Source organism: Natator depressus, chromosome 26 (genome assembly GCF_965152275.1).
Source record: "Natator depressus isolate rNatDep1 chromosome 26, rNatDep2.hap1, whole genome shotgun sequence".
Classification (NCBI taxonomy): Eukaryota; Metazoa; Chordata; order Testudines; family Cheloniidae; genus Natator; species Natator depressus.
Window position 1 is genome coordinate 12,549,521 of NC_134259.1, and position 19,878 is coordinate 12,569,398.

General features: G+C 42.5%; 1 protein-coding gene across 1 annotated transcript; it reads right to left on the bottom strand.

Annotated features, from left to right (window-relative positions):
• Positions 1 to 1,071: 1,071 nt before the first annotated feature.
• MTHFD2 (methylenetetrahydrofolate dehydrogenase (NADP+ dependent) 2, methenyltetrahydrofolate cyclohydrolase) lies at positions 1,072 to 17,539 on the bottom strand. Its single transcript, XM_074939935.1, has 8 exons — positions 17,334 to 17,539; positions 10,338 to 10,522; positions 9,726 to 9,848; positions 7,153 to 7,305; positions 6,955 to 7,062; positions 6,387 to 6,479; positions 4,614 to 4,739; positions 1,072 to 3,948 (listed from the first exon to the last, which is right to left on the bottom strand). The coding sequence occupies exons 1-8, from the start codon at positions 17,450 to 17,452 to the stop codon at positions 3,809 to 3,811; spliced, it is 1,047 nt and encodes a 348-aa protein (XP_074796036.1). The 5' UTR covers positions 17,453 to 17,539; the 3' UTR covers positions 1,072 to 3,808.
• Between the last annotated feature and the right edge of the window lie 2,339 nt (positions 17,540 to 19,878).

Consider the following 19,878-nt stretch of genomic DNA (forward strand, 5'->3'; position numbering starts at 1 on the left):
TTCTACTCCAGCACAGATCTTCCTCACAAGGACCGTCCATACTCTTGCTCAACCCAGCCACACACAAATAACTGTCTGGAAGGTAAGAAGCACTTATGGGCTGTAAAATGTTTGGTTAATCTCAGGGTTAGAGATGGAAGAGCCCTAACTGATCTAATCCATTCCCTTCCCTTCCAGCAAAACAGGAGTGGAGAAATCCACAGCCTGCAATATTTTTATGGTACATGCCAGAGGCAGCTAGACAATAGAACTTCCTGCACTGAAAGCACCAGCTCCTGCCACGTGAGCTAGAGGGATTCTCTGTTAGAATAAGTCCTATGACAATTGAGTAGCAACAGCAGTCCTGCTGGAAAGTGACTTACATGCCCTTGTCAGTTAACCTTAATTCCTCATTTAAAAAATGGTTAGAATGAATGTTTGATAGCTGTCAGATTGGATTGCTGGCCTTATCCATCCCCTATGCTACTGGGAAAGAGGTAGGGATTACAGACAGCTCAGTTAACTGTGGGATGAAACCAAAGGACTTGTGTTGAATTGGAATTTCATCCATAACTTGGGTGAAAGGAAACTATCTGCTACTTAGCCTCAACGTAAGTGATAAGTAGGTTGGTGACAGCATCTTAGATAACCATCCTCAAATTGTGTCTAGAAGGGGCAGTGATATACATAATTAAAACTGGCACAAATACACTTAACAGGTTGGCTGATACACTTCCCAGTTTACTGGGCTCAAAAGTTTTCTGCAGCTGCAACTCCACACCAGTCTCATTCTTGGTTAAGTCAGTGACTTGAAACATGTTTACTTTTTCTTAGTTCAGATTATAAGGTGCAGCAGTCCCTTGTGTGCTGGTCACAGATAAGAATTTTTGAATTTGTTTTTAAGAGACTGTTTTACTTTTGATTTTCAGTCCCCCATGCTTTCAAAATCATTAAGGGGCAGGAAATTCAGTTCATTTACATTTCTGTAAATACAAAATAACCTCAGTCTGTATTTGCACCAGTTTAGTTCACAGCACTTTAGCTTGTATCTTTATACAAACACCTTAACCCTAGGGCATCTTCCTTACTCTCTCTTGCCTACCCTTGTTTCCTCTACAATTGCCCCTTCTGTAAACATGGCTCTTGTACATAGCAGGCTTATAGCATCTGGCAGTTTTGCCCTATGGTGAACTGACTTCAAGAGCAAACTCACTCCCATCTGAAATAGATGTCTAAAAGACCTGTTACTGTTTGGAAAGGTTAATGTTATTGTACCTACTCACTCATTGTTGCACTTTTCAGAAAGGAAAGCAACAAAAAGAAATTGCCTTGAGGGTTTTGTTGAATAAAACTTGATTTTTATTTTTTAGAAAATATCAGCTAAGATTACTGCAGAGAGCCCTCAGTGCTTTGTTATAAATGCCACCTGCTTGCATCTTTAGTAGGCTTCAAGGTTTTTTAGGATAAAAAATGCCCTGTTTCTGACAAAGTCCACTTTACAGGGGGTTCTGGAATGCTGGTTAAATATTGCAACTGCTTTGAACCTTAGACTGAAACAGATGCTGGTTCTTTGTAAATATTTAAGTGAAAAGAAAACTTGAATTCAGTTTCCTATTTATAGAATTTTCTAGCTTGAGTACCCAACAAGACTGTTTTTGAATGTGAGATTAATAAAACAGTATTACTCCAGTTGACAGTTAAGTGACAGCCACTTAGTTTTTACCTTAACACCTAATAATTATTTGAACTTGGTTCTGTATATTTTCTAGTTTGTTTTGTATCAGTCTTGTCTGTGGTAGCTAAAGCATGATCAATTAACCTTTTTAAAAGTAATTAATATTGTCAGGCTACTTTATGCACTACGTCCATTCAGTTTCAATGTTCAAAGCAAATTGAAAAGGCTTTGTTGACTCAGCTAAGTGTTCCATGTAGCACAAGAATATATGCTTGACTTTTAAATCAAGGAAGCTATAAAGTACAGTATCAGTTTTAATTAAATCCATGCAGTTTTCAATGTCTCAGGTGGTTTACACTTTTTTGTATATGCAAAGTGATTTGAAGAGTACCAGACTTGCAGCCTACTTAGCTACTAAATACAGTAGCTATTTTACATTTTATTAATCCAATAAATCTCATTAAATTCTCTTCACTTTGTAGCATGTTCATGATACAAACCTGAATTTTACTCTCAGCAAGTTGTTGTATAGGAGGGATGCATTTTTGATAAGACCAGTCTAGTGGAGAAATCCAGGTAACGCTTATGACAACAGGTGTTCTTGGACCTAGCAGCACAGTGAGACAAGCTTTCAGTCCTTAGAGGCACTCCCAGCTCCAGCAGGTAAGGCAGCCAGTGATGTTTTTGCTCACAATGAAGGTCTCTTCCTCTTCGAGATTTGGCAGCAGGAGCAGGTTGTGTTTCAAACTACGTTCCAAAGCACGTATGAGGCTTTGCCTTCAGAAGAAACATGACTTGCTGTCGAGGCAAGTGTCTAGAAAGAAATGTAAATCCATTCTTCTTCATCCTGGTTAATATGAAGCCACAGTCCACTATAGATGGAAAGAAGCTTGAAAAGTCCCTTTTGTACGGATAGCATTAAAGAAGCTATTCTACAAATTTTGGTGCAGTTCTCAGAGATAAGCAGCAGAAATGAATTTAAACTACAGTTCACTTCTGCTGCAGCAGCTCCAACTACAGCTGACAGCTATTACCTTAAAAAAAAATCTGAATGCAAAGCAGTCTGCTTCTTTGACAAAAATGGAAGTGAGTTTAGTCCAGAATAGACAACCAAACCATTTGGTGTAATGGCTGTCTGACCAGAACCAAAGTGAAGTGATTTAGCTGTGTGGAGAAAAAGTTATCCCAGCTCTTTTTACATCTGGTCTGGTATTAAACTCTCTAGAAGTTATCCAAGGCAACTATATATAGAGCCAAATGCCCTGCAGCACTTTAACTGTTAGGCTATATGATCAAGAATGTTACGCACTGCTCCTAATACCAAGCTTTTCAATCATTTTTTTAAATCAAAATTAACCTGGGTTATTCACTAAGTATTTTCATGCCTCACAATGTAGTAGAAAATATTGAAGGCAGAGTCAACAGCCACCTCTGTTCTTTGGCTAAAGAAAACTTGTGCCCAGTACTGAATATTGGTCTAGCTACATACCAATAGCTGGGAGAACTGTTTCAATGCTAAGAGCAAACAGGTTGAAAGGTAATCTTGCTAAGACATCTTCTACCTAGATGTGAACAAGTAGACTTAAGAGCTTTTCCATTGTAAGTCGTTTTTAAAACCTGTGTAACTTTTTTTGTAGAAAAATAACTTGAGCTCAACATGCGATATACTATTTTGCACCCCCTAGTGTCCAATAATGCTAGCAAACAATCCTATAAATGTGGTCAAATGTCAGGACCTATGAAAGCATTTTCCTTTGAAGATCATTATTCTTTCACTCTGGAATGATACACAGGATATGAGAAGCTACCAAGTTGGAAACCCTCCGAAAGACTGAGTACTGTACATTTCTGTGTAAGAATCACTTGCAGCTGATTTTCTCCACCCTGCAAATTTTAGACTTCTCAAAATGTAACTAGTTTAAATATAAAAACCCCACCAACATCACTGGGAATCATTACAAACTAAACAGATGGAGTGACCTAGGTATTTAGATGCTTAAAGCCTTTGTATACAATCATTTGTATACTTATGCTTTAAATAAATATCTCATGACTTCAAAGTCTCATTGAATTCACTTCTATACAATAAATAAAAATATTGCATTTCTATCGGCCTGTTTTTGGGAGTTGATTTGGAATGTTATAAGTCCACCATTAAACAGTTAAGGCTTCAAGCTCTTTAGATTTCAGCATTTTCTTTGCCGCAATAATTGTATTCTTCATCAGCATAGCAACTGTCATGGGCCCAACTCCCCCAGGGACCGGAGTGATGTAACTGGCTTTCTTCTTTACCCCTGGAAGGAGAGTTAGAATTAAGAATGGTGCACCACACAGGCTTTCAAAACTTTTGTCCTATTGAGAAGCTGCACTAACAAGTCATAAAAGGCTACACTGAAATTAAAAATGCAAGCATCTTAACTAATGTGTAATTACTGAACTCACATCAGCAGAATAATTCAAAACCAGCAACGATCAAAGTCCCATGCACAGTTCTGTGTAAATTAAGAGGAGTTTAAACAGTCTGAACATGTGCTGTCTCTTGCCTGTCACGCGCACTATTACTACCTAAACCTAACATTACATACAACTCTTCAAAAGACAGTTTGATTGCATGATCAAAGCAGGTAATAAGGTGTCAATCCTGCATACTATCAGGTTAAGAGAAAGGTTTCTCTGTGCAGCTGTGAAAATGGAGTTATGTCGAACATCTGCAGCGTTCAGTCACTTGATCTGTCAATTGCCCCATGGTTTAACCATGGCACAGGAAGCACTGTTCCCAAAGTATTTCTCAAGTAGGGTACAAGATCAGATTCATGATTTGCCCTACAATGTAGGAAAGAGACCTTCTCAATGTCAGTCTAAATCAGTTCAGTCATATAAGTGGGGTTTCTCTGCCCTTCTAAATACTCAAGACATTGAATGCTCTTAAAGTAGTCGATACAAAAAACAGCTTCTGTACCTTCAAAATCCACATCTCCAACTAGTTTGGACTTGGCAGTAACAGGATCCTGCACTCTGTTTATCCCAACATCGATAACAGCTGCTCCTTCTTTAATCATATCAGCCGTGATCAGATTAGGAATACCTGAAATTTAAAAACCACCAACCACTTACACCATGGTGAGTTGCTACTGAGTAAAATGCACAGCTGTAAAACTAGTCAATAAGCCCACCGCAAAGAGACAGAAAAGCAGATTCTCAAAACTAAAATGTAAGTATGTCCTTCCAAGCCATCATGCATTACCATCAAAAGCATTTTATAAACTAGTTATTCTACTCCATTTTATGGATTAATGATCAACAGCTTGATTTGTTTTAAAGTCCATTATATCCAAGTAATTTTCAAGAGAAAAAATGTAAATAGTAGGAAAGTTAAATTTACCTCAAGAAGAGCTGTCAAGTAGCTTAGAACCAAAATATTTTATTTTTAAAAAATTAATAGAAATTTAGTTCTTGGAAGTGCAGACTAACATGGCTGATAACCAGTATGTTTGCCTTGCATTAGTACAGGCATGTGCCTAAGTCATCAAGTGAATGTAATGCAAGAACACTATATCAAGGGGAAAAAGTGAAATTATTGGGAAAATTCTCAGTTTTAGTACAGAAGGCAGTCCTGCAAGAGCATGTAGAGTCCATAGCTATCAGTGCCAGAGATGTGGGTAAATAGCAGCTGATGGGGTGGGGCCATGCTAATCAGGTACTACCAGACATTTAGGATGGCAGTTAAATTTATGTCACGCAAGTCACAAGTATCCCTAAGAAGAAATAGTTAAGTCTTTAGTGACTGCGATTTGGTTTCAGTAATACTGCCATTAAATGACCTCTATACTGCATTTGTTTTTCCTGATGGCACATTACAGAGCTACATTAAAAATGCATGTCTTAAAATGAACTATTTCACTCCTTGTGTGCTTCCACTTTCAGCACAATCACCTTTTTCAGTCCCTTCACTATCCTTGTCTTTCTTTCCATGATATTCATTCTGTTCTGTGATTTTTTGCTCACTCAACCCTTTCCTCCTCATCCAGTGTCCTCATGGCTCCCATGCACTCATGCCAAAGTTTTGCTGATGGCCCCATACTTAGAGTGGCCTTCCACCACCTGCATGGTTCCATGGCTAAGCAGAGACCCACTGACGCTCCTCTGCACATGTACTGTTTGTGACTGCACTAGAAAAAGGAGATGAGATGAGCAGGGACACAGGTCCCACAATCTGAGCTATTCCTGGATCTAACCAGATGGCATAAGCTACTGCATGATATATCACAGAACATTAGCATTGCAGCTCAATTTGACTCTCCACCATCAACCACTCACTTGCTATAGTAAAATAGGTCCACAGCCTTAAGGGTTTTTCCACTACAATTTCACAATTTGATTATGTTGCCCTTTCACTCAGATAGTGGGAGCAGGCAAGTCATTTATCAGAGAATGATTGTCCACATTCATTTAAAAATTAACGACCTGGCTTGGCTGCAACAGCTCTGTTACACAGGAGATCAGAAGGGAGTCCCTCGCTCCAACACCTCCCTCTGGCTGCTCCTTGCAGCAGCATGGAGTGGCTCTGCAAGTGCCATCCAGCCTCAGAGAGCACAAACTGCACATGGAGGACACCGCACCAAGACCTGATGCTATCCTCAGTACACGGATTCCTATATAAAGCAGCATCAGTACAGGAAGTTTCTCTCTTGTGGGAATCTTGCCTTTAGTGCAAAGAGTTTAATGGTCTTACCTGCAGCTGCTACCACAATATCAGCCAGAATCGTGTGTTGCTTGAGCTGTTCTTTAGGAGTATAGCGATGTGATATTGTTACTGTTGCATCACCTGCAAGATTAGTCCTAATGAGCATTTTCTCAGGTTTTGACATGAAAAATTCTAGCTTTTCACTCTGAAGGATCCCCCACTGATTTACAGTCTGCAAAAATCATGAGTTCAGTGTGTGGATCACAACCATTGCTTTTCCCATATTGTTAAGTGGATGAGGTCCTCTTACTGAACGACTGATAGAAAGGGGGGAAATCACTTCACTTCAATAAACTTGTGCCCCATGTATTTACTCAAGGACAATGCAGTTAATGTGTTTACCCTTACAAGTGCCATGAAATCTTTAGCCACAAATTAGCATGGCCTGTACCCCACCCTGACTGCAAGGACGAGCAGTGATCCAGTAATCAGGAAACTATTGATCAGTATTACATTCTACAGCACACGGGCTTCTCTGCGTCTCCCCTCTTAGTGACCCATTGTGTCTAGCCTGCAAACTCTGACAAGAACTAGCACGATGTGGTGGAGCTGTTACCTCCAGGGCGCTCATGTCTGCCGTCGGTATGCAGCAACATTGCAATGGGCATTCCAACGTTCTTTGATCTGCCAGCCACTACTACATTCTTCCCCAGGGTTGGGATTCCTATGGGATTGGAAAAGAAGTTAAAACTCACTCACTTTAAACTGCAATGGAGATGAACAGCACTTAAAATGTTGCTCTTATGACCCCTACCAGTTCTCTTGATGATTTCCCACACACCCCAAGGTGTAGCTGGCAGCATTGAATATTGATCCAGACACATGCGCCCCACATTCACCACATGAAAACCATCAACATCTTTTTCTGGGATCACAGCATTGCAGATCTTTCGCTCATCAATATGCTCTGAAAAAAAGTAAGTGTCAACATTAGGGTGCAGCCAACTCCATTTAATCAGCTGAAGAAAATGTAATTAGCTGAGAATGATCACTTTAGCCTCTATTCTAAAGCATTATGGCAAACTTGAGGCTACCTCATGTAACTCAAATACCGGATATTCACATGTGTAAATATTTCTATTGCAATCTCAAGTGGCTATATTAGCCCTACAGCTATATGAATTTGACAGGCTTTCGATAGTTCCTTGAATACAAGCAAGGAATTAACCATAGGGACTTCAAGTTTACCCCCGTGCATTCAATATTTCTTGCAATGAATGTGAAAATATCCCTTTAAATTTGGAGATGGTATTTTTAGACCACCTAGATTGCAGTTGTGTATACAATGCAGTCCCAACAAGCAGCCACGATGGTCACATAAAGACCACCCTATACCGGAAACCTACTGACCGCTATTCCTACCTACATGCCTCCAGCTTTCACCCTGACCACACCACACGATCCATCGTCTACAGACAAGCTCTGCGATACAACCGCATTTGCTCCAACCCCTCAGACAGAGAGACACCTACAAGATCTCTATCAAGCATTCTTACAACTATAATACCCACCTGCGGAAGTGAAGAAACAGATTGATAGAGCCAGAAGAGTTCCCAGAAGTCACCTACTACAGGACAGGCCTAACAAAGAAAATAACAGAACGCCACTAGCCGTCACCTTCAGCCCCCAACTAAAACCCCTCCAACGCATTATTAAGGATCTACAACCTATCCTGAAGGATGACCCAACACACTCACAAATCTTGGGAGACAGGCCAGTCCTTGCTTACAGACAGCCCCCCAACCTGAAGCAAATACTCACCAGCAACCACACACTACACAACAGAACCACTAACCCAGGAACCTATCCTTGCAACAAAGCCCGTTGCCAACTGTGCCCACATATCTATTCAGGGGACACCATCACATGGCCTAACAACATCAGCCACACTATCAGAGGCTCATTCACCTGCACATCCACCAATGTGATATATGCCATCATGTGCCAGCAATGCCCCTCTGCCATGTACATTGGTCAAACTGGACAGTCTCTACGTAAAAGAGTAAATGGACACAAATCAGATGTCAAGAATTATAACATTCATAAACCAGTCGGAAAACACTTCAGTCTCTCTGGTCACGCGATTACAGACATGAAAGTCGCTATTTTACAACAAAAAAACTTCAAATCCAGACTCCAGCGAGAAACTGCTGAATTGGAATTCATTTGCAAATTGGATACAATTAACTTAGGCTTGAATAGAGACTGGGAGTGGCTTAGTCATTATGCAAGGTAGCCTATTTCCCTTGTTTTTTCCTACCCCCCCCAGACGTTCTTGTTAAACCCTGGATTTGTGCTGGAAATGGCCCACCTTGATTATCATACACAATGTAAGGAGAGTGGTCACTTTGGATAAGCTATTACCAGCAGGAGAGTGGGGTGGGAGGAGGTATTTTTTCATGCTGTGTGTGTATATAATAAGATCTTCTACACTTTCCACAGTATGCATCCGATGAAGTGAGCTGTAGCTCACGAAAGCTTATGCTCAAATAAATTGGTTAGTCTCTAAGGTGCCACAAGTCCTCCTTTTCTTTTTGCGAATACAGACTAACACGGCTGTTACTCTGAAACCTACTCCAGAAAGGTGAAAACATATCTAACCTACACCCATGTCAACCGTATGCACACATTCAACTGCTACTACAAATTTCAGAGTAGCAGCCGTGTTAGTCTGTAATCGCAAAAAGAAAAGGAATACTTGTGGCACCTTAGAGACTAACCAATTTATCTGAGCATAAGCTTTCGTGAGCTACAGCTCACTTCATCGGATGCATACTGTGGAAAACCACAGTATGCATCCGATGAAGTGAGCTGTAGCTCACGAAAGCTTATGCTCAACAGTATGCATCCAATGAAGTGAGCTGTAGCTCACGAAAGCTTATGCTCAAATAAATTGGTTAGTCTCTAAGGTGCCACAAGTCCTCCTTTTCTTTTTGCTACTACAAAGGAAGTCAATAAACCAACTTTTTTTCATTGAACAGCATAATGGCAGAATGCCATTTCCTTCATATGCTTCACACACAAGAGCAACGGAAGTGGCAATGTCACAGCAGGTTCAGGGCAGAGCCATACTCTAACTTGATCTCTCACTGCACACAAGACATTTGAAAGTTTTCTAGGTAAAGGTGCAAACACAGTGATCTTGTCTTCACTGGGCGGGGGGGGGGGGGGAGGGGAAGAGAAGAGGAGAGAGAGAGTTGACTTGAGAGCACTCTGCCATCGATTTAGTAGGTCTTCACTGGACCTGCTAAATTGACACCCACTGCATGGCTCTCCCAGTAGCGAAGACAAGCCCAGTAAGAGCTCCTCAAAATTCCACCAACTCACCAGGTAAGGGAAGCTGCACTAATAGGCCATCCACATTGGTGTCATCATTTAGCTTGCTGATCAAATCAAGCAGCTCCTCTTCAGTGATGGAGGCTGGCTTCAGGATTGTTTCACTGCTGATTCCTAGAGTGTCATTTTAAACACCACATTAATAGAGAGGGTCAAATGTAGATTAAGTCCAGAAATGAACATTCTTAATTCATACTGATTTTTACACTACAGAAATAATCTCTATTGACAAAGTTTAAAAGTCTCAATCTTCCATTAACAGATATTACATACCATGGACTTAAATATCTTACATTCAAATAGCAAGATGCAAACCACAATGCTCCTGCTTGGTCTATCATACAGATGAAGATGGAGCATTGCATTCAGGACTGTACCTCCATGTCAGATGAAAGCAGGCAGACAGCACTGGAAGACGTGGGGAGTTCACTAGGGCCACTACTAAGCTAACTAGATAAAAGTCTCCATGGGCAGCAAGCTGAAAATTGCGTATCCTCATCCAGCATATGAGAAGTCCAATTTAAATTAGGGTCTTAAATTAAAGATACTTCTTGTTAAGTGTCCTATTAGTTAGAGCACAAAGACAGGAGTGCAAGAACCTACCTACATCAGCAGCTGCTTTGGTTTTGTTAAGTACATAGGAGTGACTTGCAGGATTTTCTCCAACTAGAACCACACTGAGATGGGGTCTCTTGTTACCAGCTGCTACCCATTGTTCAACCTCATGTCGGGCTTCCTGTCTGATCTGCTGAGCCAGTTTTCTTCCAGAAATTATGACCGCATCATTTCTGAAAAAAATAAGAAAATATGTTAGCTGAGCAGGGACCCTTTTTTAAAAACATTCACTCCATATTGAGTTTTCTACCCAAACTTCACCCCCAACGTTTTAGTCAAGAAATTCAGCTAACGTAGGTCATTACAGCAGTTCCTGTTGTACAGAGTTAGACCTATGCACAAATATTATATTCCATACTTCACATTTGTATAAAACCCATTTCAAGTGGCCAATACAAGAATCAATTCTGCTTAGCTTGATATCCTGTTTAATAGCAGCAAAGTTGGAAGATGATAGATTTTTCTGAGGAAAATCAAATGATGCATACTCAAGCCAATAAATTTGAAGACAATTCCTAGGCCAGTTTGTTTTATATTTGCTGACCGTTCATGTAATTTGAGAAAGTTCATGGATTGCTCTCTCCTGGAAAGCCACGCTCCTGTCATGCTTTTGTCCAGTGTACATTTTACATTCTAAATCAGCAATCAAGCAAATAATACTCATATAGCTAAATAATCCTCTTCCCCTCCCTGAATACAAAGTACATAATTTCACTTTAGCAGAGTTTTTACTATAACTAAAATTCTTTGAAACAAAATGTGGGACTTTCAATTTGCTTCACTATAAATGGAATTTCACTACAGCTAAGTTCTACTGGATCATTTTTAACTCTTCAGTTTAACACTTAGATCTTTTAAAATAGATAATTTGCACAAGCAAAAATCGAAGTCCATATTAATTCCCTGTCAAAAACCACAGCACATTCAGAATAATGTACATAACTATGCAAGTTTATCTTATTTGCCCTTTACTCAGATTTCATATGCCTTTACTAACCACTTTCCACTGAAGTTTATAATGGATAAACTTCAGTGGAAAATGGTTAGTAAAGGCATATGAATAATATTCATAGTAAAGGAACAGAATAATATCCTAGATACATATTATCTTAGAATTTGTTGCCAACAAGTATTCTTCCGCTTGTTTTTAATTATCTTAATATGCAAGTACTGTTGCAAAAAACTAGTATCAGTGTCATGAGTACAGCTTTAAAAACAGGCTACTGACACTTGATCAATATATGAAATTTTGCTGAAGCAGAGAGAATAAAATACAAGTGTTTATCTTTGACATTTGAGTCATGTTAAAAAAGCCCCTACATACATTCCTGGTCTATATTGGTATCAGGAATACATAACTATTGCCAATGCATTCCAGGAAACTGGATAACCACACAGTAGGGAAAGCTGACAGAAATAGTACTAGCCAAAGGGGTTACACAGCTGCCAATTTACACTAACTGAAAGGCTACACACCAGCTTCCTTTACATCCGAGCTTCAGAAAATGTATTAATATCACAGCTTGAATAAAAAGCACTCACTCTCTTATCAAGAGCAAAACTTACAAAAATATCAGTTTTGTTCCTGCTAGACTATTATGGCCAGCAGCAGGAACAAGGGGTGGTGATAATGAGTTTTTCACTTAGTGGCAACTATAACTAGGGCCCTACCAGATTCACCTCCATTATGGTCAAGTTCACAGCCATGGGATTTGAAAATTGGTGAAGTTCATGTTTTCAGGTCAATGGTTGTAACTGTGGGGGTCCTGACTGAAAAGGGGATTGTGGAGGGAAGGGTTGCAAACCTGTTGTAGAGGGGTCATGGGATTTCCACCCTAATTTCTGTGCTGCCTTCAGAGCTTAACAGAATGGGGATGAGAGGGTGCGGAGCTATCTGCAGCCGGAAGAGATACCCAAGAGCAGCCCTGGGGTGCTGCCCAGTACCAGAGCATCCTGCAGCGGGGGGAGGCACCCGGAGGTGGGTCTAGTGTCCCCCTGCCCACCCCCACCCCCCAAAGCAGCTGTGCAGGGGATGGACAAGTCCTTTCACTCCCCAGCCAGAGCTAGGAGGCCTCTTTGCTGGGGCGCTCCTAGGAACAAAGGGACATCAGATTTCATGGAAAAGGGCTTATTTCACGGTCCGTGACGTGTTTTTCATGGCCGTGAAATTGCAAATGACTACCAGGGAAAGCATGATCCACAATACTATGGTCAAATACTGGTCTTCCCCACATCTGGGCAGAAAAGCCACAAAGGAAAAATTTATCAAGCCTCTTACAAGACAAACTCAAATTCAAGCTTCAGATACTATTTTAAACTAGCTTTAAACTAAATAATTTTTAACATTGTTTTAAAAGAACCAATTAAATTTGCTATTTTCAAGAATTGCTCCAGGCTGCTTCCCAAAATTATACACCCTACAGCTCTAAATTTAGCAGAGTACTTTACATTCAGAATAGTCCACAAATTTGATTACTAGGGTTACTCTCTTACCATCTAGGAAGGAAAGTCATTGGTCAAATAGATTAGGCTAGCATTGTCAAAAAGGGAGGAAACTAAAAAGATCTCCTAATTTGCATTACTGACTGTCTGATATCATAAGAACGGCCATACTGGGTCAGACCAAAGGTCCATCCAACCCAGTATCCTGTCTGCCCACAGTGGCCAATGCCAGGTTCACTCGCTCTGGGGCATCTAACAGGTAATGGTCAAGTTATCTCTCTCCTGCCATCCATCTCCACCCTCTGACAAACAGAGGCTAGGGACACCATTCCTTACCCATCCTGGCTAATAGCCATTAATGGACTTAACCTCCATGAATTTATCTAGTTCTCTTTTAAACACTCAAACCTTCACCTTTCAACAGAAGTTGTCAAAGCACTTCAAACATGCATTAATACTAACACATACTAACACTACATGCATTAATACTAACACCCACACATACCAGATATTATACTCCATTTTTCTAGATTGCTGAACAAAGATTTAAGTGACTTTCCTCTCAAGGTCATACTGCAAGTCCTGCCCTCCACTCCCCTTGTTTTAACCAAATGACAATAGTCTCCTTTGAGGGTACAATCCCAGGCCTGGAGCTTTAGCCATGGGTCCATCTCTCTCATTAGGGCCTCAATGAGAGAAAGTAGGCTATAGGAACAGTCATACAGATTGTGTCTGGTTGAAGGTAGTTCAAGGCAGAAATTGATGCCTACACAAATGTAACCCCCAAGGAGATTACTTAGATTCCTGGGGCTCTGTGTGCTGGTAGATCAGCCTGACTCCTGCATGAAGAGGACACCTGCCAGCAGTAGCATCAGCCCTCTCCAGTGACTGAGGAGTCCAGAGCCATCTCTGAATCTGAGGATCATTCACAATTGTTTGAGAGTGCACTAAGGCTAGTTAGCTAGTCAGGGAAATTGTTTGGGAGACCCCTTACTCCCTGAACTGCATCCTCAAGCCAGGGGGTAAGGATTTGGGGATTTTGTTAACCTGCTGCCTGTTAAATTTGTGGAGGGACTTATCACCATATCCCACTTGAATCTAGTCAGTCACATTGTTCACTGCTGCACAGAAGATATCATGGTCACAAGTCATCAAGGGCGCCTATAAAGTACGTGTACCAACAGGACACTAATTTGACATTTGCTGTATCAGATCACGATAGGAAATTCATAGGTATTACCAGCATGGGTACCAGTGACCCTGAGAATAGTTTTACCCTGTTATATTTATGTCCTGTTTAATATAATTACTGTATTAAATATATTTTGTGTGTTTGTGCTATTTCTTGGAAGTCTCCAACTATCTGGCAAATAAGTGAGGGTTACCCTGTGATTAGAATTTTCCCCCCAAGCTGACTTGGTGACCCTGCCAAGAAGGAGCAAGAGGGGTGGAGGCACTGCGAAATAAATTCATGTGGGAAGAAAAGTGCTGCACCCTGCTGAGTGGGTGGCAGGACCCAGAAGAACACAGGCCTGTCCATCAAAACCCATAAGGAGATTAGCTCTAAAGGAGGTACCTGGGTGGACAGGGGGCACTACACAAAGTAGCTTGGGGTGTGAACATTTCTGTAGGACAATCTGTACTCTAACACATCTGACGCAGCAGTGTGTTAGTTTGGAGATTTTAAATGTTTCTCCTTAGATTCTTTTGGGGCACAAACCTCATTTAAATAACTGGATTATCCATCTGTCTGGTAAATTTATTGTGAAATTAAGTTATACCTAGCTGACAATCCCAAAAGGCGATCACCTAACCTAAGGAAGTCAGATAGTTTTTTAGGTACTACCAAATGTAACTGAGATTATTCCCTCTAACAGGGAAATGAACCTACTGGCACCATTTCAAATGCTAAATGTTTTAACTGCAGAGCTAAACGCCGATTAATATCACACATACACTAAGTCACATAATGACTTTTAGGAAGTCCAGCAAGCTATCTTTACTATAAACAGAACTAGAAGTTCATAAAAGAATCTAAGTTTCGGTCAAAGCGTCAACGTATCCCTTGCCAGAGTCTACAGGAATGCCAAGGCAAAACCTCGGCAGCAGCTTTTCATTACATAATTCCTTGACTAGACATTAGGCTTGAACAAAAGGGGGAGGGCAGGGTGTAGGAGCAAGAAGAGAGATGACGAGATGTAAGAGGTGCACGGGAGCGCCAGCCCCCCAAAATATTTTACCACTGATCTGATTGCAGTTACATAGGTTGACATCAGTGGAATAATTTTCAAATTCACATTGTAAGACCAGAATGTAGCTCCATATCTATTGGCAGGAGCATTAACCTCTCTCCCCCATGCCCCTCCAAGAGAGTCAAGCGCTGAGATATATCAAAGAGCCTAAGGGTGAAGAAAAGTTGGAAGTACTCCTTTAAAAGTCTGAAAAACACAAGTTAGACACTTTGCATCTTGAGCAAGCCAGAAACAATTTTAATACACTTGAGACAGCACCATCTCACTGGAAGGCAGTTTTGCCCAGTTACAGCACGTAGCCACAATTTTCTGTAGGAGTTCCTGAAAGGGGAGGAGCAACAGAAAGGTCTCAAAGCTAGACTGACGCAAGTACTGTAGCATAATGTATTTCTTGAGTGATAATGGAAACCACAGAAAAAAAAAGGATGACAAAAATACATTTCTTCCTACTGGGAAATGACGGAACATTCAGAGCTGGGAAACCGGTAGTTTGAGAAGAAAGAAAAGGAGTACTTGTGGCACCTTAGAGACTAACCAATTTATTTGAGCATAAGCTTTCGTGCTTTTTTATACTCAAATAAATTGGTTAGTCTCTAAGGTGCCACAAGTACTTCTTTTCTTTTTGCAAATACAGACTAACACGGCTGTTACTCTGAAACCTTTGAGAAGAAAAATTTTTGGCTCTCCCTCACATACCAATAATTTAATTAATACTTAACATTTTACTTAAAATATACAATTCATTCACACTTGCAAAATGATACTTTTCTATTACAAGTGATTTTTTGACAACCAAGTTAAGATTTCTCCTCAGGGTGAGAGCAGGTGAGATTTGTATGTCTGGGTGTGTAAATTTTCATGGCTGTACTAATTAATTCTAACAACTCTATAGGGTGGACAATTAAAGCAATATCATGAATTAGGTTGTCAGATTTGCAGACAAATTTGAATTATCTAAAGAGCCTCCCTTTTTGGCAGAATGGTCTTTGGCCTGAAAGGAAAGTGCTTATGATGATTTGTAGGGAGAATTCTCCCCACTCCTTTTAGATTTTTCCTTGGCACTAAATTACTCTTCAGACCCAGAAAATGTATTCTCTCCCCTCCACATATAATTACATTTAACTCAATTACACCTGTGCCCCCACAGCCACACCAGGAGTGTGGGGAGACCAGAAGGGCAGTGCTTTGCCTACAGCAAAGTCAGTGTGGGCCCTGGATCTTGAGCATTAGAAGCAGCTATTCCATGCAAGCAGGGAATAGGATTTCATCAGCCTGCAGATCTGCTATCTGCCACTGGGAGTACTCAACCAAAGCAAACTGGCCAAGAGAGCAGAAGTTCCCATTCATTCCAGCAATACTGTACTTTATGGGCAACACAAGTGTACAACAGCAAACCCTTGGTTTCAATTTGGGTAAATACAAGTCCTGGCCTGACAGAAAGATTCACAATGTTTGGGATTTAACATCGCCCCTCCCCTGCATCTAGCATCAGCCTCAGACACAGCTTTCCAGTGTTTGGGGTTTCATCCCCACTGTACCCACCATCTGCCCAAGATGGGGGTTGCAATCCCCCATAGTAACTGCATGGTTCAGATTTCCCAGTATGTTTAGACTTTGCTCCCTGTTGCATTCAGCATCTACCCTGGACAGGGCTTCAGTATTTGTGCTTAGATCCCCAATATAGCCACCATCTGCGTGGGATGGGGATGCTCAGTTTGTTTTTTCCCCAGCTGGGTGGCTCTGTGGTCTCTCCACCCTGAGTCAGTTTTCCCGCATTGCTTTTTCACTGGAAAATTGTGTCTCATTTCTCAGACACCAATGAGATCACTCCTCAACCCCAACCCCCATCTTCCCCTCAGCACCCTGGCTGCCCAGTGGCACGTCTCTGGGCTTTACACTGCCAGTTTCCCATCTAATTCAGAGTCCCCGAGCATACATCGCATGAACCTTAAGCAGGTCCCTCTCTTTACCTCAGTAGGACTCCCCTCTCCCCAACTCCCCCCCAGGGACCCCCCCCCACAAAGGGACATCTCCCCAACTCCCCCCCAGGGACCCCCGCCTCAGAGACACGTCTCCCCCAACCCCACCCTTCCCCCCCAGGGACCCCCGCCTCAGAGACACGTCTCCCCCAACTCCACCCTTCCCCCCAGGGGACCCCCTCTCTACCCCTCCCCCACAAAGACGTCTCCCCAACTCCGCCCTCCCCCCAGGGGACCCCCCCCTCGCCCCCCCCCCGCAAATGGACGTCTATCCAGCCCCCACCCCCCCGTTTCCCAGCCTCCCCCGCTACCTGAGCGCGGTGACGTGCAGCCGACGGGGGCTCGGGGCACAGCAGCAGCCGCGGGGAGCTCGTCCCGCCCAGCCCAGGGCTCGGAGCAGCAGGCTCGGGGCGAGCGCGGGTACCACCATGGTTCAGCTGAGGCGAGCCCGGCCGCCACAAGGGACATGCAGCCGTTGGTTCGCGCGGGGAAGCAGCCAGCTTAACAAACCCCTTATATAGCTTCCCCAGCCCGCCAGACCCACCCCCATCGGCTGGAGCAGCGCCTATCATACTGCGCGGAACAAGCCGGCCCCACGCTGATTGGTGGACGACTGGAGTGACGCAGGCGCTAAGGGAAAACAGGGCCGGGGAGCGGGGAAATAACGTAACTGGACCACGATTGGTTGCGACAGCGCCAATGCAAAGGAAACTGGATAAAGGGATCTGATTGGCGGACACAAGGAAGGGGCAGGATTTAGCACCGGTCTCGGTTTGTGATTGGGTCAGATAAAGTGACGCACTTGGGCCAGGCTGTGATTCGTGAGAAGCTGAGCGACGGGCGGGACAAAAAGCACGTGTGCTGGTTTTTCATTGGTGAAGCTCGGGAGCGATGGGCGGGGCTTACTGGGCCATAGAGGGGTGTGTCTTGCTCGCTGGCTGGCTCTTTGCGGGGTGGCTGTAACTGGGTCTGAGGGTTGCATAAGCCACAGGCGGAAGGACGATGCATGGATGGCACTGCCCCAGCCATAGGCAGGGCCTGTCTGTGAGCTCAGAGGGGGGTGAATAGGGACCTTCCTCGTCCTGCACCAGGCACTGGAGGCTGGCTCCTGCAGAGAGAGGAGAGCCAGCTAGTGGCTGTGTGCAGCCAAGGCCATAGCAGAGGGAGCACCTGGACACAACTAATAGCCTCCACCCAGCACAGGGAAAGGAAACATTGAGCAAGGGCAGCAGGACAAACCCAGCCCTTGTTGTGAAACATCCCCTATAGGGGAATGTCAATCATACCATGCTGGCGCGTGTATTTGAAAGATAGGCAGGCAGAGCAGGCCGGAACTTTGCTACGTCAGGCTGGCTTAGATTTTTGTCTGAAAAGAACAAACAACATAGAAATCAATCAATCTATCTATCGAGATCAAAGGTTCAAACTCTCCTGCTGAGTTTGAGTGCATCAGTGTTGGACTTGAGACACCTCATCCGAAAAAATCAGTGAATGCTTTTGAAGACATGGCTGCTATTGAGAGAGGATGATGGGCTCAGGGCTGAGTCAAACCACAAACGATTTGAACTTGTGGTTTCCATTCAAGCAGGACTGGAAGTCTTGGTGTTATTACAATCGCTATGCTTAGACCGCTAAGCAGTCCCTTCTGCGGATAGCTAGGGTCTACAGTTACACGCACACACACACATATATATATATATATATATATATATATATATATATATGGTTCCCCAGTTTTGCTAAATTGATTAATTCAGTACAGTTAATTTAATCTGTAAGAGAGGTAAGCAACAGCTGTTTTTCTTCCAAGGGTGAAACCTGACAAAGGTGTTGCTACCACTGCTCTCCCACAGTGTGTATGAGCAATTTATTCCTCCATTTACCAGCAGGGATGTTTTTATGCCCTTGCAAAATTACCACTCATGAAATGACATTTTGCCTCCTTTAAATTCTCCCTGCAGTTTCATTTGGCTACAGCAATCTCTTTGACTTCCTGTGCTAACTTGATGAAGTATGCTATTAAATTGCTACATTTCATTCCAGCACAGTACACAGTGGAATGATTCTTTGATATCTTACTTTCCTCCTAGGAATAACAAGAGACTTAATAATTATTTGTATTCTACTAGTGCCTAGTTCCCCTTGCAAAAATTATGTGTGGCACCTGCCATAGCACACTACCCCCAGCAGCTAGTTGAGTGGAATACTGATTCAGTAAAGAGTGGCACCTGTTGAAATTCCTGAAACATCCTGAATATATCTTGGAGTTTTTCTACGCAAGTACTTATTTGGTTTGACACCACCTACTTCATGTGAGCTCTCAGGAGCTTTGCACAAGATGGTAAAGATACAGTGTACACGCCTCTGGGTGTATTTTGGTTTTTAATGTACCCAGATTTCAGAGTAGCAGCCATGTTAGTCTGTATTCGCAAAAAGGAGTACTTGTGGCACCTTAGAGACTAACCAATTTATTTGAGCATAAGCTTTCATGAGCTACAGCTCACTTCATTGGATGCATCGTACCCAGAGTTGCCAAGGAGACTTCCTTGTTTTGATATTCTTTTTAAGGACACACCTGTAAAGCAGCTCTCCTGTGTAACACAGGATTTTATCATTCAAATGTCTGCTTTATGCCTCTGAGATAGGTTCATCAAGAATACAGAAAGAATAAGCAATTAGACCAGGGGTTCTTAAACCATGGGGGGGCGGATAGCTCAGTGGTTTGAGCATTGGCCTGCTAAACCCAGGGTTGTGAGTTCAATCCTTGAGGGGGCCATTTAGGGATCTGGGGCAAAAATTGGGGATTGGTCCTGCTTTGAACAGGGGGTTGGACTATAGATGACCTCCTGAGGTCCC

What these genes read in the sequence shown, in the direction of transcription:
- MTHFD2 (XM_074939935.1), bottom strand. Translation starts at nt 17,452, where the DNA reads ATGGTGGTACCCGCGCTCGCCCCGAGCCTGCTGCTCCGAGCCCTGGGC. An exon ending in CTGCACGTCACCGCGCTCAG is followed by an intron (nt 10,523 to 17,333) that starts GTAGCGGGGGAG and finishes TATTTTTTTCAG; the next exon opens with AAATGATGCGGTCATAATTT. An exon ending in TGGAGATGTGGATTTTGAAG is followed by an intron (nt 3,949 to 4,613) that starts GTACAGAAGCTG and finishes CTCTCCTTCCAG; the next exon opens with GGGTAAAGAAGAAAGCCAGT.